Raw genomic sequence first — 24,736 nt, forward strand, 5'->3', positions numbered from 1 at the left:
GCTTGGACTGGAAGGCATTGATTTAGCTATTGGAGCCTTAAAGGCTATTGTCCCAAAGATAAAGCTTCAAGTGAAATTTGTTGAAAGTTTCTGAATCTTTTTCCTGTCTACTTGCATCAGTCCTGACTAGAAAGTAACATTTCTTTACAACAGCCTTTCTTTTGTTAGAACTGTCAATTCCTAGTCAATTTGGCTAATGCCCAGGAATTTTAGAAAGCAACAGACATTATATCAGCAGGTTAGGGAAGACTAATTAAATGGAGCTTTTTGGAACATTGATAAGTATGCTTCCATAGGTTGGCCAGAAGTTTAGGTATATAATATAAACAGATAATTTTAAAATTATAATAATTTATTTGAGTTCTTGGTGCCCTTGGAGCTAATAATTTCTTTCAAAACCCATAGATTGGTTGGCCAAGATTATGCAGTTATTTGCTGTATTAAGAATGCCCCAGTTCTGGAAATGCTTGGCACTGTAAATCAATTAAATCAAATATTTTGTGAAAATCTTTACCCAATATTTCTCTAATACCTCCACAATTATGACACCTATGACACACACTAGATTTAACTGAGGTTTTGTCTAGCAAAAACACAAAATATGAGTATAATTTATAATGTACATTTGAACTAAACCATATATAATTTATATCTAGCCATATAAATCAGTGCTTAAAGGTGCCATACTGTTTATAGTTTATAGTCCAAGCAAATAAATATAAGTTTAAAGGTGCATGTAGGTCTAGAGACAGATAAACCTATCTGTATGTATGTATCTATGAGGCCCTCACTTTATTGGCTATGGAAAAACAGTGGCATTGCCTACAGAAGTTATGTGTTGTTCAGCTGCCTTAATCTGGGAGACAGTAATGTGTTGATCTGGTCATGATACTCTAGCATTTGAATATGGGCTGATTGTCTTTCTATTTTCTGACTCTCAATCTCCCTTTTTAACAACAACTTTCTAAAGTGCAAATATTGGGAAATTATTTATACATATTCATATGCTACTTATACACACAGACACAGACAGACACAGACAGACAGGCGCGCGCGCACACACACACACACACACACACACACACTTCCTGTTTCTGCTCATCCATCCCCACCTGGGACATGAAGCATACTGCTACTATTAAGGGCTTCAACACCAGTTTCAACTATTCCTGTGGAGCTTCTCAGTTTCCCAGCTCATGTAAACTTTGATGACTGTTTCACCACCTCTGCAATTTGTATTCAGCGGATCAGTAGGGAGCCGAAAACATCCACAACTGCCAAATTGCAGGGGAGTTCAGAAAAATCTCATTCGTGTCTCCCTAGCCATGAAAGCTCATTGCAGCACCAAAGAGAATTACAAAAATATAGTTGGGCTAGCAATCCCACTTGAATATTACTTATGCTATGAAATGTCAGAAAATAATGGTTATCTTTTCTATCTATTACTATATATATTGTTCTGTCCCATTACCCCTCCCCACATTTTCTAATTAAAATTAATTTTCTGGTTTTTTATTTATTTACATGCACTCACATAATTTCTTCCTCTTGCCTGATGTGCAGAAATACCTTCTTTATGTGGGTTTATGTTTAAAGCCTTAATTCTCAGTAGTCACTACTTGTTTTGTGTTATTGTCACGTGAAGAAATATGGCAAGATTCTTCCAAAATTACACCTATTTTTGAAGCTTTATACCGTGATAGTGATCTTAGGAAAATCCAACAGAAGTCAATAGGAATGAGTTGTGATTGGGCATTTATGATCGAAAGACACTTCTCTGCCTTTAGTAATTCAACAGCCAACTTTTTACACTTTGTTTTCTTCTCATTTTTTCTGTCTTTTTCCAAAAAGAGACTATAGATGATAATTTTATACGGTTTTCATGGAGTGATTTTTCGCATTCTTCCTTGCATCATTTTCCAAAGAAAGGGGTTTTCTTTAGTTGTAAAGTGACTGCTTTTCAATAGGCAGCACTCTTCAGACCCGTCCAGTGGAGTTTGATCTTTTAAAATCCCTCAAGACAACTCATTCCATCTTCCAACTCTACGTGAGCAGCATGGGATCAATTCACCATTGTCTGCTTTCGCTCTTTCTATGCTATTTTTCCTTTTTCCTCTGGGTGCTTGCTTGGAATTGGTATGGCCTTATAGAGCAAGAGTTTGGTTGAAGCGTTATTTGCAATCCTCTCCGCACATGGAATCACGAATCATTCCATTGGCTTTAGAATCTAAGCTGTTAATAGGCTAAAAAAAGGTTTTCTTTTTTTTTCTTCTGTTTTTGCATTATAGTTAAGCATGAATATATATTTAATATATTACACTGCTTGGACTGCTGCCATAGCAATCCTAAATCTTGTTGCACTGTAAAATAGCTTGCCTTTCTTATACTCTCCCCACCTCAAGGTTTATTTTTGAAAGCTTTCATCCCATTGCCCACCCACCCCCTAGTATCCCTCAGTTCGTATAATATTTTTAAAAGTCACCCACTTTTTTTTAAAATAGATATTGCCACATTCTTAAATTCATGCATCACTGCATTGCTATTGCACATGGTGTGTATAGAGTAACCGTTTATCTTGCCTTCGTCACACTCATTTATCCCGTTGGAACTGTGCATACGAACCCCTCCCGCTCATGGCTTGTGGACATCTTCCCTTCGGACAATCTTGTAGATGATCCAGTAAAAAATGTTGAAGATGAGGAAAGCCATGGGGAAGGCAATCCGCGAGACCTTGTCTATTTTCTTGGCTCGCTGGAGGAAAAGCTTGCGCATCTCATCGGGAGATTTGGAAGGGGGCGGCGCTGGGTTGGTGGTATTGTTGTTGTTGGCTCCTTTGACTGAGATGCCGTCCTTGGCTTGCAGGCAGGCGGGTCCCATCCCGTAGGCGGAAAAATTGAACCTGCCTTCTCCAGTGTCGTCCTCCTGAAATATATTAAACATAGGGCTCTACTTAAAAATAAGACATAGGCAGTGCACCCTGGCTATAAGGCTCGCTGTCAAGAACTGGGGACATGCATCAATGCTTTGGTTGTGAAGGACAACCCTTCCTCGGAGAGATCAGCCTTATAGATGGGTGCAGTTGAATGCACAGAGGCAAAGCAGGGGATCCATTTGGCGCATGAATCCTTCTATTTCCTTAACCGGATATCCCCTGTTTTGCTTCTGCCCCTCCTCCCCCATCCAGACCTTCTTTATGTTTGGCTCGCCCAGAAGGAGGGGGCTCCATGGAACTCTTCTAGTCAAAGTCATCCCATCAACACTGCTACAGAGTTGCATGGACTTTTCGCAGGAAGGCTCATTGTTTAAAAGATATCCATATGAGGGATTAGTTTAACAGTGAAACCGTAGTCCCTCCCTTCATAGGATGTTCTTGGGGTTTCTTTTCCCACATTGCTTTCTACAAACCTAAAATGGGGCAAGGCACTTTTGGAGCAGCTAGCAAATGGGCTTAACTTTTTGAAGCTAATGTCTTATCATGCATGGAAGCAGGGCTGGGATTTGAACTTTTCCTTGGGTTTTTTTTTTGGGGGGGGGTGTCATAGGTGGGCAGTCCTTTATTTTTTCCAGAATGGTATTCAAACTCATCTGCCTGGAAAGTCCAGAAAAATGGAAAGAGATAAAGGAAGAAGATGACTAGCATCAAGGTGGATGGACCCAATGACAGAGGCAATTGGTATACTATTAGAAGAGCTGAAGGGCCAGGCTGGGGAGAGAAAATCTATTTTTGTCATCAAGAGTTGACACTGACTTGACAGCCCCTAATCAACCAAGAATATTTTAGTTGTTCCATCACCTTTTTAAATTCCTATTTGCCACCTCAAAACAACAAGAAACTGGGCCACTGGTTTTGAGTAATGTTCCCAGTTGGCTGTGGACATTTTCAATCTTTGAAAATGTTTTGCATCTCATCTAAGAAGCTTCAGTTCCAGACTGAAGAAGCTTTTTGGATGAGAAGTGAAATATTTTCAAAGTTTTCAATTTTGAACAGAAGGTTCTTGGATGAAAAAGAAAATGTTTTCAAAGAAAAAACACAAAGAAAGTCCAGTTGCCTTTTGGAAAAGCACCTTTGAGATATCTTCCCAATTGACATTCAGATGCATATTTAGAGGGAATCTGGGGACCACAAATGGTGCTCTCCAGGCTTCCAAGCCTTAAGTTCACTGAATTGTATTCAGAGGACTTCCGTAAGAACCTATGTGTGAAGGAAGGTGGAGATACCTCACTAAAAACTGATTCAAGGGAAAAAAAACCCTAATAATTCCTAGGCTGTCAGCAGAGATGGGTTCCTACCGGTTCGGACTGGTTCGGCAACGACCCAGGTTGGCCACGCCCTCAAACCGATTCCCTGGTCGCTGCCGTCATGGCAGCCATCTTTTTTTGAGTTCTGCGCATGTGCGGAGCAATTTCCATTGAACTGTGCATGCACACGCAGTGCGCATTCAGCACAGCCGCAAACGAACTAGCAGTAATGCCAGCTGAAACCCACCCCTGGCTGTCAGGTATAGGAGAATAAACATGTAAATACAACTAGACAGAAGCTGGGAGTGAGTAAGAGAAACTGGACTTAGTCCAAACAATAAGGTCAATTCTGGACCATTCAAGGTTTTAATGAAGTACAGATCATGAGAACATAAGAGGAGATACTTGTTAGGCAGTAATTTAGTTCTTTTCTTCCTTTTAGCTTTGATTTTCTTGAGTATTACAATTATTTGTGGATTTCTGCAATTTTTGCAGATTGCAAAAGAGACTCAAGAATAAGGAATTATTTTTGTTTCACAGGTAGAGTTGCTGGGAAGAAACTATTTGCTAAATCAAAAGAAAAAAAAAATGCCCAGTGGGTTTGAGTTGGACACTGGAAGGATGCTTAATAAAGAATACTGAACAACTCCAGCAATTCTTGCCTTAGATATAAGCTTCTAGTGTGTGTGTGTGTGTGTGTGTGTGTGTGTGTGTGTGTGTTTTCAAATTGCAATAACTACATGTTGGAATATATGCATATCAATATTCCTGGATGAAATACATTTTTTACAAATTGTAACTCTAGAGTATTTCAGAATAAAAAGTGTTCTTATTTTTTTTAATTTCTCACGGACATTAATTACTTCTTCATGTGGACTTTACTTCTGAGTGGTACAGCCAGATTTTTATATACTGCTCTTTTCAAGCTTTTCTTTGTAGAATATCTTTTAAGAATGTCCCCATTTTTCATATTGCATACAATGGATGAGTTGTACAATCACACGTTTAAAGCAAGGATGTATGAATGTTGTTGAGAGAGCACATTAGTAGCTTGGACAAATAATGCCGTATGAAGCTTTGAATAATTTAGCATTAGCTGCAAGGCATGGGGCTTACCTGAAGAAAACTTGTCAGTTGTCTCAGAAGCAGATAGCATTATGAGTCCCTAACAATATCTTGTGAGCTTCCAGTTCTTTCTGGTGCTAGCACTCTGAAGAACCAACCTCTTTTTTTAAAAAAAATACCCATTCTCTCCCGTAGGAAGTTAAAACCCACTCCTCTACTAGGAAATGAAATATTTCGGGAACTATTAAAAGGACAGAATATTTCCTCTAAAAGGGAGGCAGAAACTCAGCTCTCCCTCCCCCTTCGTCAATGAGTCATTAAGGCCTGGGTCAATCTATTCTACATAGCAAAGATGGGATTAACCTTCTACCCACCCATGGCATCTGGGAGGATTGCATCAGCCAGCAGGACAAACAGCCCTGGGTCTCAGCACAGTCTACAGAGTTGCCCTGCACTACAGTCTGAGAGTCTCACCACCAATCAGAATGCATTTCTTACACAGGAACAGGAAGCTTTGGGGTGGGGCCCAACAGATGGCATAAAACCAGGGTATTCTCAGAATCTCGTCCTTTTTTCTTCTTCACCCAACATCTTGAAGCATGTGATCACCTTTTCCCCAGGACCTCAAACCATGTGGTCCACCATTAAAACCATTTTTCTAAGCGGCCTCCATGTTTCCAGTGTCTTTTTCCCCACTTGGAACTGAACCCAGAAGGACATGTCTTCCAACACACCCTTTACACAGCTTCACATCAACACAATGCAAGGAACCTTGGCTGATATTTTCATTCATTTATTTCAACTGGCAAATGTCTGAAAGATGGGATTCAAAGTGCTATCTGAGACACGTTCAAGTGGTGCGACATGAACTGGTTTGGAAATTCCCCAAATTTCAAAAAGCCATTTGTTATCCAATAACAAATGTTAAGATTTTGCACCCATCCCCCATTGGGTGATACAAAACCTTTTCCAAAATGTTCTCTTGGACATCTAATATTTTTGCTGCTTTTCAAGGTCTTGTTTCCGTTATATTGGAAGAAAATGTTATCAGTGTTATCAGTAACATTTTCTACCATTGTTTTGTATTCTCCCTAACTCTGTTGATTAATCATAATGGAACTGAACCTCCAAATACTGAGGAAAAGAAATAAAAATTTTTAATATTTAAAGTATTATTCCATGTTTCTAGGAATGCTTTTATTGCTCTACTATTTCTCTTCTTAGGGAACTGGTGGAAAATGAGAATTGATAGTGAGAAACTGAGTAAAAGAAAAATCATAGCAGGAGCCCTGTCCTCATGAACTAATATTCTACACAATTCTAGGAAACTTCTAAGTACTTTAATAACTCTGAGGTATTTCCTTTGAACTATTTCCATGCCAGGATAATATGTGTCCTCAATCAAGTCTAGAGTAAAAGAAAGTCAGGAGTTCATCCAACTATTATTTCTTCAATTTTGTTATCAATCTAGGAAAAAAAAAATCCAATCTATTAAACGGCCCTATTTAGATTACAGTGACACAGAAGAATGTGGGTTATCAAATTATGAAGTGACTTTTGCCATTTTAATTTATGAGGGAGATGAGGTGGTGAAAATTATCTCCTACTGAAAAAAAAATGAACTGGGGAGTTAAAGAAAGGGAGGGGAGGGGACTTGGCACTTCCTGCCCTTCACACCATTTAAAATAAAACAATATCCTCTGCTTTTGCCAGCAGGGGGCAGTGACACAAAAGAAGTAATGTACGTTCTCTGTTGGATGGAAATCTGCATTTTAACTGCACCAGAGCCAGAGCTCCTAAACTTGTCACTGGCTTGACAAGGATGAACTCAAGGATGGGACAGTCTCAGTGGGGAATTTATCACTACAAACCACTGTAACAAGTAATTTACCCCTCAACTTTCTAAGCTCCACTTGTGATGTTCTGCAAAGGAAATAAAATCATCCGGTGGTCCATTCGGTGACTTCTTGCCTGTTTTTCCACTGCCAGCATTTAAGCTGATTCAAGACAGATCACTTTTTCGGTGGAGCAGCAGTGACTTGGCCCTGACAGCCTCCGCTAATAAGCTTTTGTTAATAGTCTGCTAGAGAGCCTATATGTTTCTCCAGGATTAGCCTGGCCAGAAAGTTCCTAAAAATAAAAAGGGAGAAGACTTCAATGTATTGTTAAATATTAGAGGTTTTTAATGGAACTGTAATTGTCCATTGTAAGAATCCCTCTTGGAAGTTCCTGAACTTGTTCTGCGATCATTCTTTTTGCTGGTTATAAAAACTTGTTTGGGGTGGTTAATAAATATGTTGTCCTAATATGAATTCGAAAGTTGGATATTGAATTATGCAGGATGGAGCGGATTGCAGATCATCAACCCGGCTTTCTAATCACGTGAGTCACATCACTCCCAGATCTGGTCATTGTTATATACAGATGGGGGTTCCATGAACATAACTTGGCCAGAAGAAGACTTTATTGCAGTCCTTTATACAACCTTAGTTATACAATAGCAGAGTTGGAAGGGACCTTGGAGGTCTTCTAGTCCAACCCCCTGCCTAGGCAGGAAACCCTATACCATTTCAGAAAAATGGCTATCCAGCATCTTCTTAAAGACTTCCAGTGTTGAGGCATTCACAACTTCTGGAGGCAAGTTGTTTCACTTATTAATTGTTCTAACTGTCAAGAAATTTCTCCTCAGTTCTAAGTTGCTTCTCTCCTTGATTAGTTTCCACCCATTGTTTCTTGTTCTGCCCTCAGGTGCTTTGGAGAATAGTTTGACTCCCTCTTCTTTGTGACAACCCTGAGATATTGGAACACTGCTATCATGTCTCCCCTAGTCCTTCTTTTCATTAAACTAGACATGCCAGTTCCTGCAACCGTTCTTCATATGTTTTAATCTCCAGTCCCCTAATCATCTTTGTTGCTCTTCTCTGCATTCTTTCTAGAGTCTCCACATCTTTTCTACATCGTGGCGACTAAACTGGATGCAGTATTCCAAGTGTGGCCTCAGATAGATAGGATTTTTATGTTTAAATTTATCTTCATGAATTGCCTCTCTCCGCAAACAGTGTGACTCACAGTTCCGAAGAGCACTCATTTTGTGTATGCCTGTGTTATTGTCTAACACCATGATGGCGAACCTATGGCATGCATGTCAGAGGTGGCACGCAGAGCCCTCTCTGTGGGCACGTGTGCCATCGCCAGCTGCTTTTCTGGATTCCATTGCGGGTATGTGCACCAGCCAGCTGGTCTTTGCGCCGGAACCCAGAAGAGAGAAGCTGCCCGGCGGGCATGTGCGTGATGGAACCTGAAAGAGCTGGTCACCTGCTCTCTTCCAGGTTCTGGCCCTCTGGCGCGCGCACACACACACACACACACACACACACACACACACACACACACACACACATGCACCAGTTTTGGCATTCAGTGCCAAAAAGGTTAACCACCACTGGTCTAGCACATAACAATGACGTTATAAATCATGAACTGGATAAGGGATGGTGGTAAATCAATTTAGGATAACAACCTAAAGTTTATTTCAGAAATGGTTTCTTCTACTTATTCTGTAACATATTTTCTATGCATGTTTAGTGAGTGATCACTTTTGAATCGAACAGAATTTACTCCTGTTCCAACATTAAGTTACAGTTCTATTCAAATGATTTCTTCTAATAGAATACTACGATGCTGGAGTTTTTTTCCCCTGGGGTGGGCCAAAAAGAAATTACTAGTGTCTATATTTTCACAATCCTCCTAGGCATTCTTTAAGACTACAAACTTTTTCTAATTTTGATGCCTTCTAGATTTGTGGTCTTCCACCCTCTGGTTTTTGGTGAGAATTATCAGATTTGGAGCCCACAGTTCTGAATGCACATCTGGGATGTGGCGGTATCACCTGATGATGGGTGAGAGAAGAAAAGAAGTGGCTTATAAAAAGAGGGAAGAGAAAGAGATTAGGTCTTTTGGTCTCCAGCAACTTATAGGAATACTCTTGGGAGGGAAAGGATGACTGCCATGACATATCATTCTGTAAATTTTACTGAATAGAAACTTCCTAGGTAGATGGTTTTCCCATCAACTAAAGCTTTAACTTTAAAAACAGGAGAGAAAGGATTTAAAGAGAATGGGGAAGAAGAAAAATATATCCTTTCCCCATTTCTCCTGTAAAGCTTTGATTTACACTAGAAAATCCTGCAACTTCTTATTTTATTTTGCTTGGAATGGCAAAAATGAAAAAAAAAATAGATTACGGTTTTACTGCAACATCTTGTGGAATATCCCACTTAGTACACATGTCACTTAAATACTATTTTCCATCATAAAAACTTCAGCATGACCAGGACCAGAAGTGGCACAGAGAGGAAAAGCTTTCTAAATTCATCTTGCTCAGCTTGAAGTCAGTCATTGGCAAAATCCATTAAATCAGATTAATATAATGGAAAAAAATTAATGTAACAGGACATTTGAGCTGTGAGATAGTAAGTTTCACCTACCTTTAGGATATATGGAAGTGGCTCATCAGTGATGTGACTTGACGTGTCCTTGCCTCTCACCCAAGGAAACAAGCAGCATGAACAATGAATGATGTCATTGTATGTGGAGCAATGCATACACATGAATGAGAGAACTTCCATTTCAGAGATAGATTCTTGAATTGGCAAAATTAAAATATTGTGATCGATTGGGAGAGCAAGCTGAATGTCACAGGAGCAGCAATCGAACTGACTTTCTCTTCTAAAACTTGCTTTTTGTCACCCAACTTCCTCTGTGCCCAAGACTGCATTTTCTCAGTCATCAGAGGTGTTTTATCCTTTATATAAAGTGAACAGCTTTAAAAGGTATCTACTGACCTCAGTGAGAAGTTTCATATTTGAAGAGGAGTGATGGATGTCTGTAAATATGTGAGCGTATTGACTGATTCTGTACTCAACTGAATTATTTCACTCTGGCTCCCAAATACTTGTCAGCAGCAGCAGCAGCTTGTGAAAAGCAGATCTCTCTTCAAACATTATACTGTTCATCTTATAGCGGGCATGCTAAAACTGCGCCTGCCAAATGCAGTGGTCCCTTTTGACCAGGTGACCTTGTGTTGCAACCCATCTCTTTCAGCTGTGCTCAACGTGCAATACTTGTCTTGACTTGTATATTGCTTACCTTGTGGTGCCTCCTTTTCCTTCTGAACCTGAGTAGTTCTTTGTGCTGCCGGGACACAAAGTTAACAGCAGCATACTCTAGCAGAGCTGAGAACACAAACAGCAGGCACACAGCCATCCAGATGTCAATGGCTTTAACATAGGAGACCTGAGAGAGAAAAGCATATGCGGTTTTCTTAGTAGTGCATCACTCAAATACTCTCTAACAAGATCAACACGATAGATTCCAAATTCTCCAGCTGGCCTTACTCAAAACACACCACTCTGCCCTTGACAATCATTGCCCTTTGATGTAAACTCTCTGCTGCCCTTTCCATATAATAATCACTAAGCTTCACTATGGGTAGTTGAAATAGTAACCTGTTGGCTGGATTCAAATATATCGCTATGCCATAATAGGATATATTTGCTTTTGGCTTTATATATTCTGAAACTCATAGTTATAAATCAAGGCTTATGCCTGGACATAGGCATTATATCTGTCATTTCACCTTCTCTGTTGACACATTTATGGTTGCATGAGCTTTTGCATATACAGTCCAATTCATTACATAGTGATTCACATTTACACAACTGCGTCTTAACCACTTTTGTTTTTTGGTTGCAAATGAAAGGGAAAAAAACCCTCACTCCTTTCCTCTAATATTGCTCTTATATCTATTTTTAGAAGCCTAAATCTCATTGGAGGAAAGTTCTGGATCATACCATATAATTACTGTTAGAAAGATTGAGAGCCCCCTTTGTATCCTCTAATGGTAGCTTCCTGGCTGACCCTGTCTTGCTTTCAAAGCTAAGCAGATTGGGGTAGATGGGAGAGTTTCAGGACACATTTCCCAGACTGGACTGGAAAATAAAAAATCTTGGAAGAAGCAAATGGCAAACCATTTTGTATTCTTAGTAAGGAAACAAATGGAAATATCCATGAAGCTACCAGGAATTGGGCTTGAGTTACTTTATTTGCAGACTACTTTGGTGAAGAGATTGGGGTTCTAATTAGGTCAATATATATTTTAAATACATTGGGGGGGGGCAGGTTAATTTCTAATGTGAAACTAACATTTTTGTTACTACCATAAGGGAGAGAGGTCTTACAAGAGTATTATTAGAAAAGTTTCCTTAACAAGACGGTGGCAGAGTAAAAAGTGAACCAAAATCTGATGATGTTATCTAGTTTGATAAGGAAATGTCTGGAAGAAAACCATCAAGGTCAGAGAGCACAAAGGATGCCACAAAACAAAAACTTTATCCATTTCCAGAGATTGCTCTGATTCTCCATCTGTTCCTTCAACTAGGAAATAACTATACATTGCTTTATAAATATTATTACAGAACTTGCACCCTGCCTTTCTCCCAAAAATAATTATTAATGAGAACTTGCCAGTGAACTCAGGTGAGAAAGAAGAAACTGGTATTATAATATGTTTGATGAATATTAATAAACTGTAACCCTTTCTAAATAATATGATTCATGAATGCAATTGTTCTAAAAGTACAGTAATTGAAATTGAATACAATTGAAATGATATTTTAGTATCTATGGCGATTCTCCATCATCTAGGTCATGGTTGTCCCAAAGATGCTTTTTCAAAAGGCAACTGGACTTTCTTGGTTATTTTCCTTGAAAATGTTTCTCTTCTCATCCAAGAAGCGTCTCCAATTCTCAACTGAAGCAGCATGTTGGATGAGAAGGGAAACATCTTCAAGAAAAAACAAGAAAGTCCAGTTGCCTTTTGATATTCTACTATTTGAAACAAAATATTCCAATGTTCATAAAACATAGTGATTGTTCACTAAAATAACATCATTTTTCCCAAAATTCTAATCTTCTGTATCTGTTTAAACATTTTTTTCAGTTTCTCTTCCTGCTCTTACTCCCAAATAAAATGTATTTAATAACCTCAAGGGAGCATATTTTTAACTTTACAGTAGGCATCTTATGATTACAAATGAAAACAAATAAGCAACAAATTGTGCTACATCTTTCTAACACTTATTTTTTTCTGTAGTTCTACTGCATATATAAATTACAGGTTTAGAGTTATGAAGATGCTAGGATATTTCTGCTATTTTACTACTGACAATTTTGCAAACAAGGCTAAATCCTAATTATTAAGGGCACTAAAATAATTCTAGATCAATTTCTAGTAAATTAAATACACATTTCAAACCTTAAAAAGGAGAGATATGCCCATATGCTAGATCTGGGTAGAAGATTTGGAACATGGTAGTAAATGCCTTTAAAGTATTATCTAATATGTGAATTTCAACTTCGATCAATATTTTCTACTTTAATTGGGAATGGTTCTTCTAAGGTTCTCAGTGGGAAATCTTTGCTATCATCTCTTCCAAATCTTTCGAATTGCTGCTGTCAATTTTCTGAACTTCATTCCAGCACAGAGAGGTCAACATTGGCTTTTTATAAGGATAATTTGTTACCTTGGGCAAAGATGCTCGAGAACCAGAACTTTGTGTGGTCATTGTGAGCACTGTAGTGATACCCAGACCAACTCGGGCAGGTGCAGCATCCATGTTGATCCAGAATGAGATCCAGGAAAGAATTACAATCAGCAGGCTGGGAATATACATCTGGATCAAGTAGTAACCCATCTGCCTCTCCAGATGAAAACGGGCTTCTATGCAGGTGAATTTGCCTAGGAATTACAGGAGCCTTCATTAAAAAAATGAATCTTAAGAAAGACACACCATGAACATATTTCTTTCTTAGCATTATAATTCTCTTTGCAATGATCATGTCATTCCTAAGCCTGGGCATACGTTAATGGACTGTGCCACACCAGAGATTTCTGTGGGATTAATCATAACATGCTTTATCTTATGGGAAAGGTTGTTCTTTAGTAGCAGACAAGCTTTATTCTTTATTCTAAGTTCTTAATAATACTGCAGGGCTAACTCATTGCTCACTTCAGGAGTTTGATTCGGAGTGGCTCAAGGTTGACTCAGCTTTTCGTCCTTCCAAGGTCAGTAAAATGAGGACCCAGATATTGTTGGGGGCAATATGCTGATGCTGTAAAACACTTAGAGAGGGCTGTAAAGCACTGTGAAGCAGTCTAAGTGCTATTACTATTATCAATAAGAGAATATTTTTGCAGAACACACACACACACAAACACATACAGAGTAATGGAGCTGAATAGCCCAAGGGTGAAAAAACTCTAAGCATACTATAGACCTAACATATTTAAGAAATGAAACAGACAAATCTAAACTCCTTAGAATTTACCCGAAAAAGGTAGTCTATTCAGAAGAAAAAACTACCTCTGTGTAATGTATCAGCCAGCTGTAGCAGTGCTGCATTAGAGGCATTGCTAACTCAATGGTAGATGGCTGGTTGAAAAGACTGAATGAGAATCTTGCCCGTCTTGATAATTTCCACGGAGAAATGCTTAATGTGGATCTGTCGTCACTAACCTGTGTTGTAATGTTTTGTGCAGTAGCGCAAGTCCTTTTCTTCCTTCAGGATGAATTGTGGCAGGGTTAATCCGTCAGCAACTTGCACAGCTCCTTTCTCTTGCCACTCAAATATCAGATCATTCATTGTATAACCAACTGTGGAGGCCAAAGCAGGAAAGGAAATCAGCATTCATTAGAATGGATGGTCACTGCAGATCAGTGAGTGACAAGATTAACAGTAGAAGTATGGGTTAGTTTTTACTAAAACCACAAGCTACTGGAACTGTATACATAGACTGGTGAAGCCACACTAAAATGCATAAACTCAGCAACTCCAGTTTGTTCTATCCTCTCCTTACCTAATGTACAAGAGTATATAATATTTATTAGGACAAAGGATATATTTGGCTTTTTTTTTTTTTTTTGGAATTTTAAATATATTTTATTCATTTTCACATTCCATTTTACAATCACTTATATATAGGGTATTTGCTATAAGAAGAAAAATAAAAAAAATAAAAATAAGAGAAAAATAAAATAAAAAAGAAAACACAACTCATCATTCACAACCCCACCTGACACTTCCATCTTCCATACACCCCATCTACCCCCTCCAACTTTCCTTTCCTCCCTCTAACGCTCCCCTCCTACTTCCCTTCCCCCTCAAACCTTCCTTCTCCCCTTACTCCCAACACGCCCTCCTTACATTCCCCTTACTCCTTCCTTACTCCTCCCTCCTCTTTCCCTCTACCTCCCTCCTTGGTGTATTCCTTTATTCAAGTGTTGTTTATTATAATCTGATAAAAAGTAAAATAAACCAAGGAAAAAAAATATAAAGAAAGAAAAGAGAAAAAAAAAGGGGAAAAAAAAAAGAACAACCGTATATAAGTGCATTCTTGTTCTTATTGAGACTATGTTAACACCCACCCACCCACCCCCCATGAATCCCCATCCCTACTCCTCCCGACTTCCCAGGGCCCACACCTGGCACTGCCTTCTATCTAAAGTATCTTATGTTCGTATGGATTAAAAATAAAAGTAATATATTAAAAGAAAAAAAAAAGAAAAAAAAAGAACAAAGAAAAAAGAAAAAAAAGAAACTCTTTGTGTTAAGCTCAGCCCCCCATCTTTATCTATGCTTAAATAGTATAAGTCATTCTATCTATATTTTATTCTCGTCTCTTGCTTCTTTGTTATTTACCCCGACCTCCTGTAGACTCTCCCATTCCTCTTCCTTAACCTTGTATTCAGATAAACATTTATCCAAATTTGTATAGACATCAATATACAATCTAGCTCAAAAATAATCCCTTCTAGTAAAATGTAAGCAGCGTGGATCATTCCACATATTCAAATATTACTTTACAGAAGAATAATCAAACTTTCCCTTCTAATAGGATTTAAACAGCGTAAATAATCTTTCTTAACCTTAATTTCAAACAGTAATTAATAAAACAACAGCTTTCCCTTCTAATAGAATTTAAACAACATAAATCGTTCTGCATTCATTTTACATATATACATTCAGTATCACTCCACCAATATACGTAAATCATTCCGCATGCATTTTACCTCATCCCTTGCTTCTCTGATATTTGGCTTTTTAACGACATGCCAAAGGCCACAGTGCAAAGAATTATGGATGAGGCCAGAGCAAAACTGAGTTTACTGCATTCAATAATTTCCTCCTTCTGTCATATTACAACTTGATAACAACCTTCTAAAGTTGTGCTAAGACTTTTGGAGTCACATCAATGCAGTACTGCAGGCTACTTCTATTGACTGCAGGCCGCCTGCAATTTAGCAGTTCAAATCTTACCAGGCTCAGGGTTGACTCAGCCTTCCATCCTTCTGAGGTGGGTAAAAGGAGGACCTAAATTATTGGGGCAAATATACTGACTCTGTAAACTGCTTAGAGAGGGCTGTAAAACACCGTAACACTATATAAGTCTAAAATGCTATTGCTAAGTGCTGTCTGCCCTCATTCCCTAGTGTTCCATAGAAGACAGAAGTGGCTTGGATGCTTTTTCTCCTTCCCTCCACTCTCTCTACAGTAACTGAGGGATTTGGTTAGGAGCTGAAAATATGATGTGCCATGTATACTTGCTCCTGTGTAGAGTGGCAACTTTTTAGAGGAGAAACATCAAGACTCACAGCTCTCTAGTTGCATAATACACGTCTGGACATCCATAGGGAAGTTCTTTAGATCCATGGGACAAGCCAGAGTCAGGGTTATTCTGTGAAGGGAAGAGAAAGAAACTTAGTTCTAGCCATTTTTAGCTGAGGAATAACAAGCCAGTGTCAATGTTATGCTAAAAGTTGTAGGCCAATCTTAGGCCTGGGAGAAAGGGAAATATGCCAATCTAGATACATTAGTCTGATTATGAATATAGCTTGTTTCCATTTCACCTTCGCTCTCATTTCTTATGATTCCTTTATTTTTATTTGCTCTTCCATAAATAAATACCATATTTTTTGGAGTATAAGACACACCTTTTCCCACCAAAAAAGAGGGAGAAAATCTGGGTGCATCTTATACACTGAATAAAGCATTTTTGACTCCTGAAACCCTGCCCCCGCACATCCTGTTTTTTGCAAAAATGGACACGCAGAGGGTTTGGGAAGCATGCAAAGTGCTCCTGGGGGCTGGGGAGGGCAAAAACAAGTGAAAAACCATTTTTTGCTCATTTCTACCCCCCGCCAGCACCCAGGAGCACTCTACAAGCCTCCCAAATCCTATGCATGGCCCGTTTTTCACAAAAAATGGGGAGTTCAGAGGATTTGGGGAGTCTGCAGAGTGCAAAAATGTTTTTTTTTAATTTACCTCTTCGAAAATCTTGGTGCATCTTATACTCCGGTGTGTCTTATAGTCTGAAAAATACAGTACCTATCAGACCAGAATGGCCAGAATTGAAGTTAGAATATAATAGTGATAGAGGGTTCTCATTCACTAGATAATTAGAAAACAGTCCCCCTCTACTAACCATAGTTACTACCAGAGGTGGGTTCCTACCAGTTTGCACCTATTCGGTAGGACTGGTTTGTCAAATCTACTGAACCAGTTAGAAGAGGTTCCACCAGTGGACCCGGAAAGCAAGCCACACCTACAGAAGAGGTTCCAAAAATTTTTGAAACCCACCACTGGTCCTTGGATATGATTATTCTACACTATGATGCTCATATTTATAAAACTCAGTGCCTCTGTGAAAGATAAGGATGACTGCTGCATTTGTGGTGCAATCAGAACATTGCGTGTGTTGAAGTTATTTTAACGCAAACCAAAGATGCCTTTTAAAAAACAAGTTTACATCATATTCTTATGCATGCCAGTGCTGTGTGTGAGGTAATTTAAGGTGGTTCTGACAAGTGTCGTCGGCATCTTCATATCTGGTCACATGGACAGCAAGCCACTCCCATCCGGTCACATGGGTGGCAAGCCACTCCCACAAAGGAAGCCACACCCACAGAGTAGGTTTGAACAATTTTTGAAACCCACCACTGGTTACTACGGTATGGCTGAAAAGGGAAAAATCAGTTTTCTATCACAAGAACACGGCCCAATTCCTAGGTGCAGCTTAATGTGTGAAAGGTTTGAAGTATTTCTACAAACTGTTAACCCAATAGTTCCCAAATCTTCTGCTTTCAAAAAGTGGTAGATAAATGGCTGGATTAAGAGAAAAAAATTAGGGAAATCTACCAACACATTCTTTGCTATAATCTTTCAGTGCGCCAACCAATATGAGTGTTGCTTCACTGTATAATTTTCAGATAGCTTTAATATAAGAACACTTATCGATGTGTTCACTCTCACCTTTCTGAGTGAAACAATACATGGAAGGTCACCTTTGGTAGCAGTTACTTTAATAGCTACCTCTTGTTAGTTGGAAAACATTTCAAATGGCTGTATAAATTAAAGCTTTAAATTCCCAAAGCTCTGGCTATGTGCTTTGGTGGGTGTTATGCTGTCTGGTGTCTGATGTTGGAACTGAAGCTGTCTCCTTTTTTTCTTTCTGTATTACAATGTTATTTGTTTTGTTCCTTAGGCCCAGGAGGACATTTGTGACATGAGCCAGGAGTTCCAGTGGGAATGACCCCTTTGTACTCTGGGATTGTACTGCCAGGCTTCAGCAAGCTGGAATATGCAAACAGAATCCAAGTTCATAAAAAAAAAAGGTGCCAGTACATTCTTTACTGCTAGTAACAAGAAAAGTACATGTTCCTAATTGCATTCTTTCAGCAAAGGACAAAGTAAGGTTTGGAGGTAGCGAGAATGGATTATTTCTAAATTAAAATGAGTCCACTTACTGCAGTTCCCATATCATAAATTTGAAATCCAATGACCCAGAAATTACTGTGTTGAGAAATGATGGAGGAAAAAAGCCAGATCTATCTGGTTCCATTATGTGATTTGTCATTTCTTACTTTAAAAAAAAATCCCCTGGAAACAAAGGAGAGTGAGCTTGAACATCTTTTAGACTGTAATAGGCCAGTGCAGGGAAGATCCATTTATACATTCTCCAACTGTGCCAGACTGTCAGAGAATTTCTATTGTATGGGATAGAAATGGTCTTTCATCTGCCTTGCATGGCTGATTATTTTAGTAGTGCAATTTACTGAAGTGTTGGTTATAAAGCAACAGGGTATACTTGGAATTTTGTAATACTAAGGACCTAATTAATCTGCACTCGATGAGTGTGGCTATGGCTAAAAATCTCTACATGTGTAAAGATAAAGGTTCCCCTTGCACATATGTGCTAGTCATTCCCAACTCTAGGGTGTGATGCTCATCTCTGTTTCAAAGCTGAAAAGCCAGCGCTGTCTGTCTCCGTGGTCATGTGGCCAGCATGACTAAACACCAAAGGCACACAGAATGCTGTTACCTTCCCACCAAAGGTGGTTCCTATTTTTCTACTTGCATTTTTATATGTTTTCGAACTGCTCAGTTGGCAGAAGCTGGGACAAGTAATGGGAGCTCACTCAATTATGTGGCACTAGGGTTTTGAACCGCCAAACTGCCGACCTTTCTGATCGACAAACTCAGTGTCTTAGCCATTGAGCCACCGCATCCCACATGTGTATTTAGGGGTAAATAGAATTGAACTTAACAGGCCTTTTCTTTCTAAGTAGATATGTATATGACTAGTTTTTTTTGTAAATGTAAGTAGTATCTTACAGGATCAAACCAATGCTGATTCCATAGCTGATTTCTTTATAAAACCTCCTTCTGTACAGGGAATGGAGTGGATTCTTCAGTGTATAACTATATATACAACTCTGCCTAACTTTTAATACATGTATACCACATTATTGTGTTGATGTCAAGGGCATTTAATTATACTGAACAATTATTGAGAAAGGATTTGGAGCTGACAAAATGAGATAGCTCTTAAAGTATTAAAAGAAGTAAAGAAGAATGTCAATTTGCTTCCAAGCAGATACTCTAAACTAATTAAAACCTGATAACCTAATTATAATTAGTTTATTCTACCAGTTTGCAGTTTATGTCAAAAATAAACATATTTAGTCTTTTAAAATCAGATGATGAGCCTCAAGCTTTGACTCCACATCTTATTTAGGACAGGATAGACTGTATAGATAGCCCTCAACTTACAATCATTTGTTTAATGATGATTTGAAATTTTTCAACACCACTGAAAAAGGTGACTTATGATCATTTATCATACTTTTGACAGTTGCAACATCCCAGTAGTCAGGTGATCAAAATTCAGATGCTTGGCAACTGTTTCATATTTATGACAGTTGCAGTGTCCCAAGGTCATGGGATCACTTTTTGTGACTTTCTGACAAGCAAAGTCAATGGGAAACCCAGATTCATTTAACAAACCTGCTACTAACTTAGCAATTGCAGTGATTCACTTAACAACTATGACGAGAAAGGTTGTAAAATGGGGAAAAACTTACTTAACCAATGTTTCACTTAGCAACATAAATTTGGGACTCAGTTGTGGTCATAAGTTGAGGAGTATCTATACATCTTATTTAGAAAAGCCAACACAGTCTTATGCTACATAAACAGAGGGATAGAATCAAGATCCCATGAAGTGTTAATATCACTTTAGAATGCCTTGATAAGGCCACACTTGGAATATGGCATTCAGTTTTGGTTGCCATAATGTGAAAAAGATTTTGAGACTCTAGAAAGATGCAAAGAATAGCAACAAAGATGATAAGGGGACTGGAAGTAAAACATATAAAGAATGGTTGTTGGAATTGAGCATGTCTAGTTTAATGAAAAGAAGGACTAGGGGTGACATGATAGCAGTGTTACAATATCTAAGGGATTGCCACAAAGATCAGGGAGTCAAGCTATTCTCCAAAGGACCTGAGGGTAGAACAAGAAGCAATGGATGGAAACTAATCAAGCAAAGAACCAACCTAGAACTAAGGAGAAATTTCCTGACAGTTAGAAAGATTAATCAGTGGAACAACTTACTCCGAAAATTGTGGATGTTCCAACACTGGAAGTTTTTAAGAAGAGACTGGACAACCATTTGTCTGAAATGGTATAGGGATTCCTGCCTGAACAGAGGGTTAGACTGGAAGACCTCCAAGGTCCCTTCCAACTCTGTTATTCTGTTATCTTCTGTTAAAAGGAAACATACCTGATACTGTATAGGACATTGCCGCTTTTGGAGATCCGCAGGAGTTTATTATCTGTGGTGATCTCATGAAAGTGAGCTCCTTTCTCATTAGCAAAGAACAGATCAGGTTTCCAGATGGAATCCAACATGGATGGGTCCAAATCTAGGGAATCATCTGGATATTCATTGTAAGCCAGCCTGGGATCATTCCATTGCTGCCGCAAGAAAATGTTCACTCTGTAATCCTGCATTGAAGAAAGAAAAGCAAAAGGATGGTGAATGCCCATAGAAAGCTCTCTGGGAAAAAACCCCCCACCGTAATCCACAAAGCTCAGTGCAGCATGAAAGATAGCAAAAGACTGCTTAGAGTGAATGAGTGACCCCCTCCTCACACACACATGTTAGATCTTCACTACCAATTGGATTATGCTCTTCTTCTGTGAGCTTTCCTGCTGGCGATATTTGACAGAGAACTATATTTATTTTTAACTCTATAGCCAAGAGGTTCAGCACGGGGCAACCAGCTGTAGTCCATAACACCTGCTTCATGCAGAAATGCTCAGGCCATTCTGGGGCAAGTCAGTTCTGGGGTGCATCCAAGTGAAGAAAACATTATTCAGGCCCACGCACTGATCAATCATCCTCTTTCAAAATTATACTAATGATAACATGTTCAAGGTGCACAATGGTGCTTGAAAGGACCATGTCACTGAATCCTTAAGCATAATAGACTTTTAAGTACAATAATTTCTAAAGATTTCTTTGAAGTGTGCAGCTTTAAATTTACCATGTAATTTTACATCTTCACAACAGCTTTGTGAAAAGGTTGCCATTAATCCCATCTTTTCTATGGGTTCGACTTTCTACAATCAAGAAAAGGGTAAGTCACTGAAGAAGGAAATGACTTGACTTGCAGAATTGAATTAGCTGCTTGGCCAAAACTTCTGTAAGAAAAGATTAGCATGGGCGAGCACTGAAAATGAAATTCTTCTCCTCCCAGCCAGGAGGCCTTTTCTCAAAATAGAAATGTCTCTGCTTTGCCTGAAATAAACAAAGCTTTCCTCCCAAAAAGTGACATTGAGTTCCCCCTACACTTGTACCAAACTCAACTGGGGTCTATTTTTTGGTTGTTGATATTCGTGTTGGAATTTTTCCAACTCTATTTGAAGCTGCTGCTGATCCTGACTTTTTGACAGAGTCTTCCCTCATTCTCTCTTCCACTTTTTCTTGTGAATACCTTCTGGTGCACAAATACAGGGCAGTCCAATTCAGAGACACTGTTTTGGTCAATACTATCCATGCATTTGGTTAACTCACTGTTAATAATCATTTTAGACATGATTCCTGTTTGGAGGAAGACAAGCCCATGGCATTAAATTTTGGGAAGCTGCCTACTATAAATAAACAATTTACTCTGATTAGCCACGAGTCTTTGTGTTTCAGAAGATGTCTTTTCCAGTTTTTTAAAATGACAACAACAATAAGTAGAGGTTTCAGCAGAAGACAGTATGGGTAGCTCCATATGGTTTATGAAACCAACGTTTTAACTGGGAAACTCCTGGAATTCCTGGAAACTTGGCGTCAGACAAATCAGCCCTCAATAGATACACAGAAATAAACCACATTTGCAAACCAATAAAAAGAAATAATTTTAAAAAATGCTAAAAAGGAAACAAAGGATCAGAATCCATCCTCTCCAACAACCCAGATAAGTGAGAACTTACATGAAACAATCAACCACAAAAACAATGCCATATTCAAGGAATTATCAAGACCACCTCCATCAACACTGCTGGACAAACTACTCTGTACAGACAGAGAGATATAGGAGATGACCAGGCTGAGCCTGAGGATGGGGGTCAAACACATTAGTTCATTAGTTTGAAGTCTCTTTGAAGTGGTGGGATTCAAATAATTTAACAACTGGTTCTCTGCCCTAATGATCGGCTAGGTGGTGGGCATAGCCAGGGGGTGTGACAGGCATCACCCGGCCTTCTGCAACCACCATGGGAGCAAAAACAGGCCGTGGTGGGGGGTGCCACCCTCCCATGCCCCATTTTGGGCCTAGTAGGCTTCCCTGCAGCCTCCTGGGAGAAAGAAATGGGCCACAGGGGGAGGATGCACGCCCCCCTGTGGCCTGTTTTGGGCCTACTACACTTCCCTGCACTTACCTGGGAGCCAAAATGGGGCATGTGGGGATTCCTGGAAGGGGTAGGGCAGGAAGGGACAGGGCCAGTCAGCAATTTAACAACTGGTTCACCAGAACTGGCCCAAACCGGCTAAATACCACCACTATCTATGCCCCTGTAAAAGACCTGAACCCAGACCCCCTTGAAGCCCATTGATACTTATCTGGTGCTAATTTGCCTTGTCTATTAGTACTTCAGATTCTTGTCTATAGGTAGCATGAAATGAATTTGTAGTAATTTTGAACTCTATTCTGGTTCCTTATTTCTTGCACCTGACAGAAGCAAACCCCACAGTCTCCTAGTCAGAAAATTAAACATCTGCAAGTAAACAACCAAGGTCAGAGAGCACCAAGAAGTGGTATCAAAAACTCTGAGTATGAAATTCTGCATATAAAACCTACACATTGTCTCTAAATCACTTCCTCTTTCTGAAGATGTGTAAGCCGAATTTTAATCTACATCGAACTTCAGAACTCAGAGGAAGTATGTGTCTGAATGTTGGGTGCTGGATATTATATTCTCAAAAGAATTTGGGTGGGTCAATGTGTAGAACAATATGTTGCATTTGTTAGAAGCATTTAGACACAGCTTGTCATGGCCTCTGTGGATGAGCTCCTCTCCAAGATTAAAGCAAAATGAGGACTCCCATTGATTCCATGAAGTAAGCTAGTAACACCAAAACCTTCTTGTGTGATGAGTTTTATGAGTTTTATGAGTTTTATTGAACACTTATAGGCCGCCCTTTTCCCTGAGGGGACTCAGGGCGGCTTACAATAATGAGGGAGGGGAGTGCAAGACAAGACATAAAAGAAAATGTGAGTAAAAAATAATTAACAATAAAAGCACAACATTCACTCAGCATTCGGGCGGGGAGAGAGTAAGGTCCTATCCCCAGGCCTGACGGGATAGCCAGATCTTGAGGGCCGTGCGGAAGGCCTGGACGGTGGTGAGGGTGCGGATCTCCACGGGGAGATTGTTCCATAGCGTCGGAGCTGCAACTGAGAAGGCTCTCCTCCGCGTAGTCGCCAGTCGGCACTGACTGGCGGATGGAATTCGGAGGAGGCCTACCCTGTGCGATCTGATGGGATGCAGGGAGGTAATTGGCAGAAGGCGGTCTCTCAAATAGCCAGATCCACTACCATGGAGCGCTTTATGGATGGTAAGTAGGACCTTGAAGTGCACCCGGAGATCAACAGGTAGCCAGCGCAGCTCACGGAGGATCGGTGTTATGTGGGCGAACCGCGGTGCGCCCACGATCACTCGCGCGGCCGCATTCTGGACTAGCTGAAGTCTCCGGATGCTCTTCAAGGGCAGCCCCATGTAGAGCACATTGCAGTATTCCAGCCTAGAGATCACAAGGGCTCAAGTGACTGTTGTGAGGGCCTCCCGGTTCAGGTAGGGCCGCAACTGGCGCACCAGGCGAACCTGGGCAAATGCCCCCCTGGTCACAGCTGACAAGTGATGGTCGAAACTCAGCTGTGGGTCCAGGAGGACTCCCAAGTTGCGGACCCTGTCTGAGGGGTATAAATTTTGCCCCCCCAGCCTGATTGATGGAACATTAGCCAAATTGTTGGGAGGAAAACACAACAGCCACTCGGTCTTTTCCGGGTTGAGTACCAGTTTGTTAGCTCTCATCCAGTCTTTAACAGCCTCAAGGCCCCGGTTCATCACGTCCACTGCTTCATTGAGTTGGCACGGGGCGGACAGATACAACTGTGTATCGTCCGCGTATTGATGGTATTTTATCCCGTGCCTCCGAATGATCTCGCCCAGCGGTTTCATGTATATGTTGAATAGTAGGGGGGATAAGACCGAGCCCTGCGGCACCCCATAAGTTAGGGGCCTCGGGGACGATCTCTGCCCCCCCACCAACACCGACTGCGACCTGTCCGAGAGGTAGGAGGAGAACCACTGCAGAACAGTGCCGCCCACCCCCACCTCCCGCAGTTGTCGCAGAAGGATACCATGGTCGATGGTATCGAAAGCCGCTGAGAGGTCAAGGAGAACCAGGATGGACGCATGGCCTCCATCTCTGGCTCTCCAGAGATCATCGGTCAATGCGACCAAAGCGGTTTCTGTGCTG

General features: G+C 40.0%; 1 protein-coding gene across 1 annotated transcript in view; it reads right to left on the reverse strand.

Moving 5' to 3' along the window:
• Positions 1-2,631: 2,631 nt before the first annotated feature.
• Positions 2,632-24,736, reverse strand: part of GLRA1 (glycine receptor alpha 1) — a 57,376-nt gene continuing 35,271 nt past the window's right edge. The window contains exons 4-9 of the mRNA XM_032239061.1: positions 20,486-20,709; positions 16,017-16,099; positions 13,881-14,018; positions 12,888-13,102; positions 10,453-10,599; positions 2,632-2,922 (exon numbers count right to left, since the gene is read on the reverse strand). Coding sequence (XP_032094952.1) covers positions 2,632-2,922; positions 10,453-10,599; positions 12,888-13,102; positions 13,881-14,018; positions 16,017-16,099; positions 20,486-20,709 — 1,098 coding nt within the window. The remainder of the gene's footprint in view (positions 2,923-10,452; positions 10,600-12,887; positions 13,103-13,880; positions 14,019-16,016; positions 16,100-20,485; positions 20,710-24,736) is intronic.

This window comes from Thamnophis elegans, chromosome 2 (genome assembly GCF_009769535.1).
Source record: "Thamnophis elegans isolate rThaEle1 chromosome 2, rThaEle1.pri, whole genome shotgun sequence".
Taxonomy (NCBI): Eukaryota; Metazoa; Chordata; class Lepidosauria; order Squamata; family Colubridae; genus Thamnophis; species Thamnophis elegans.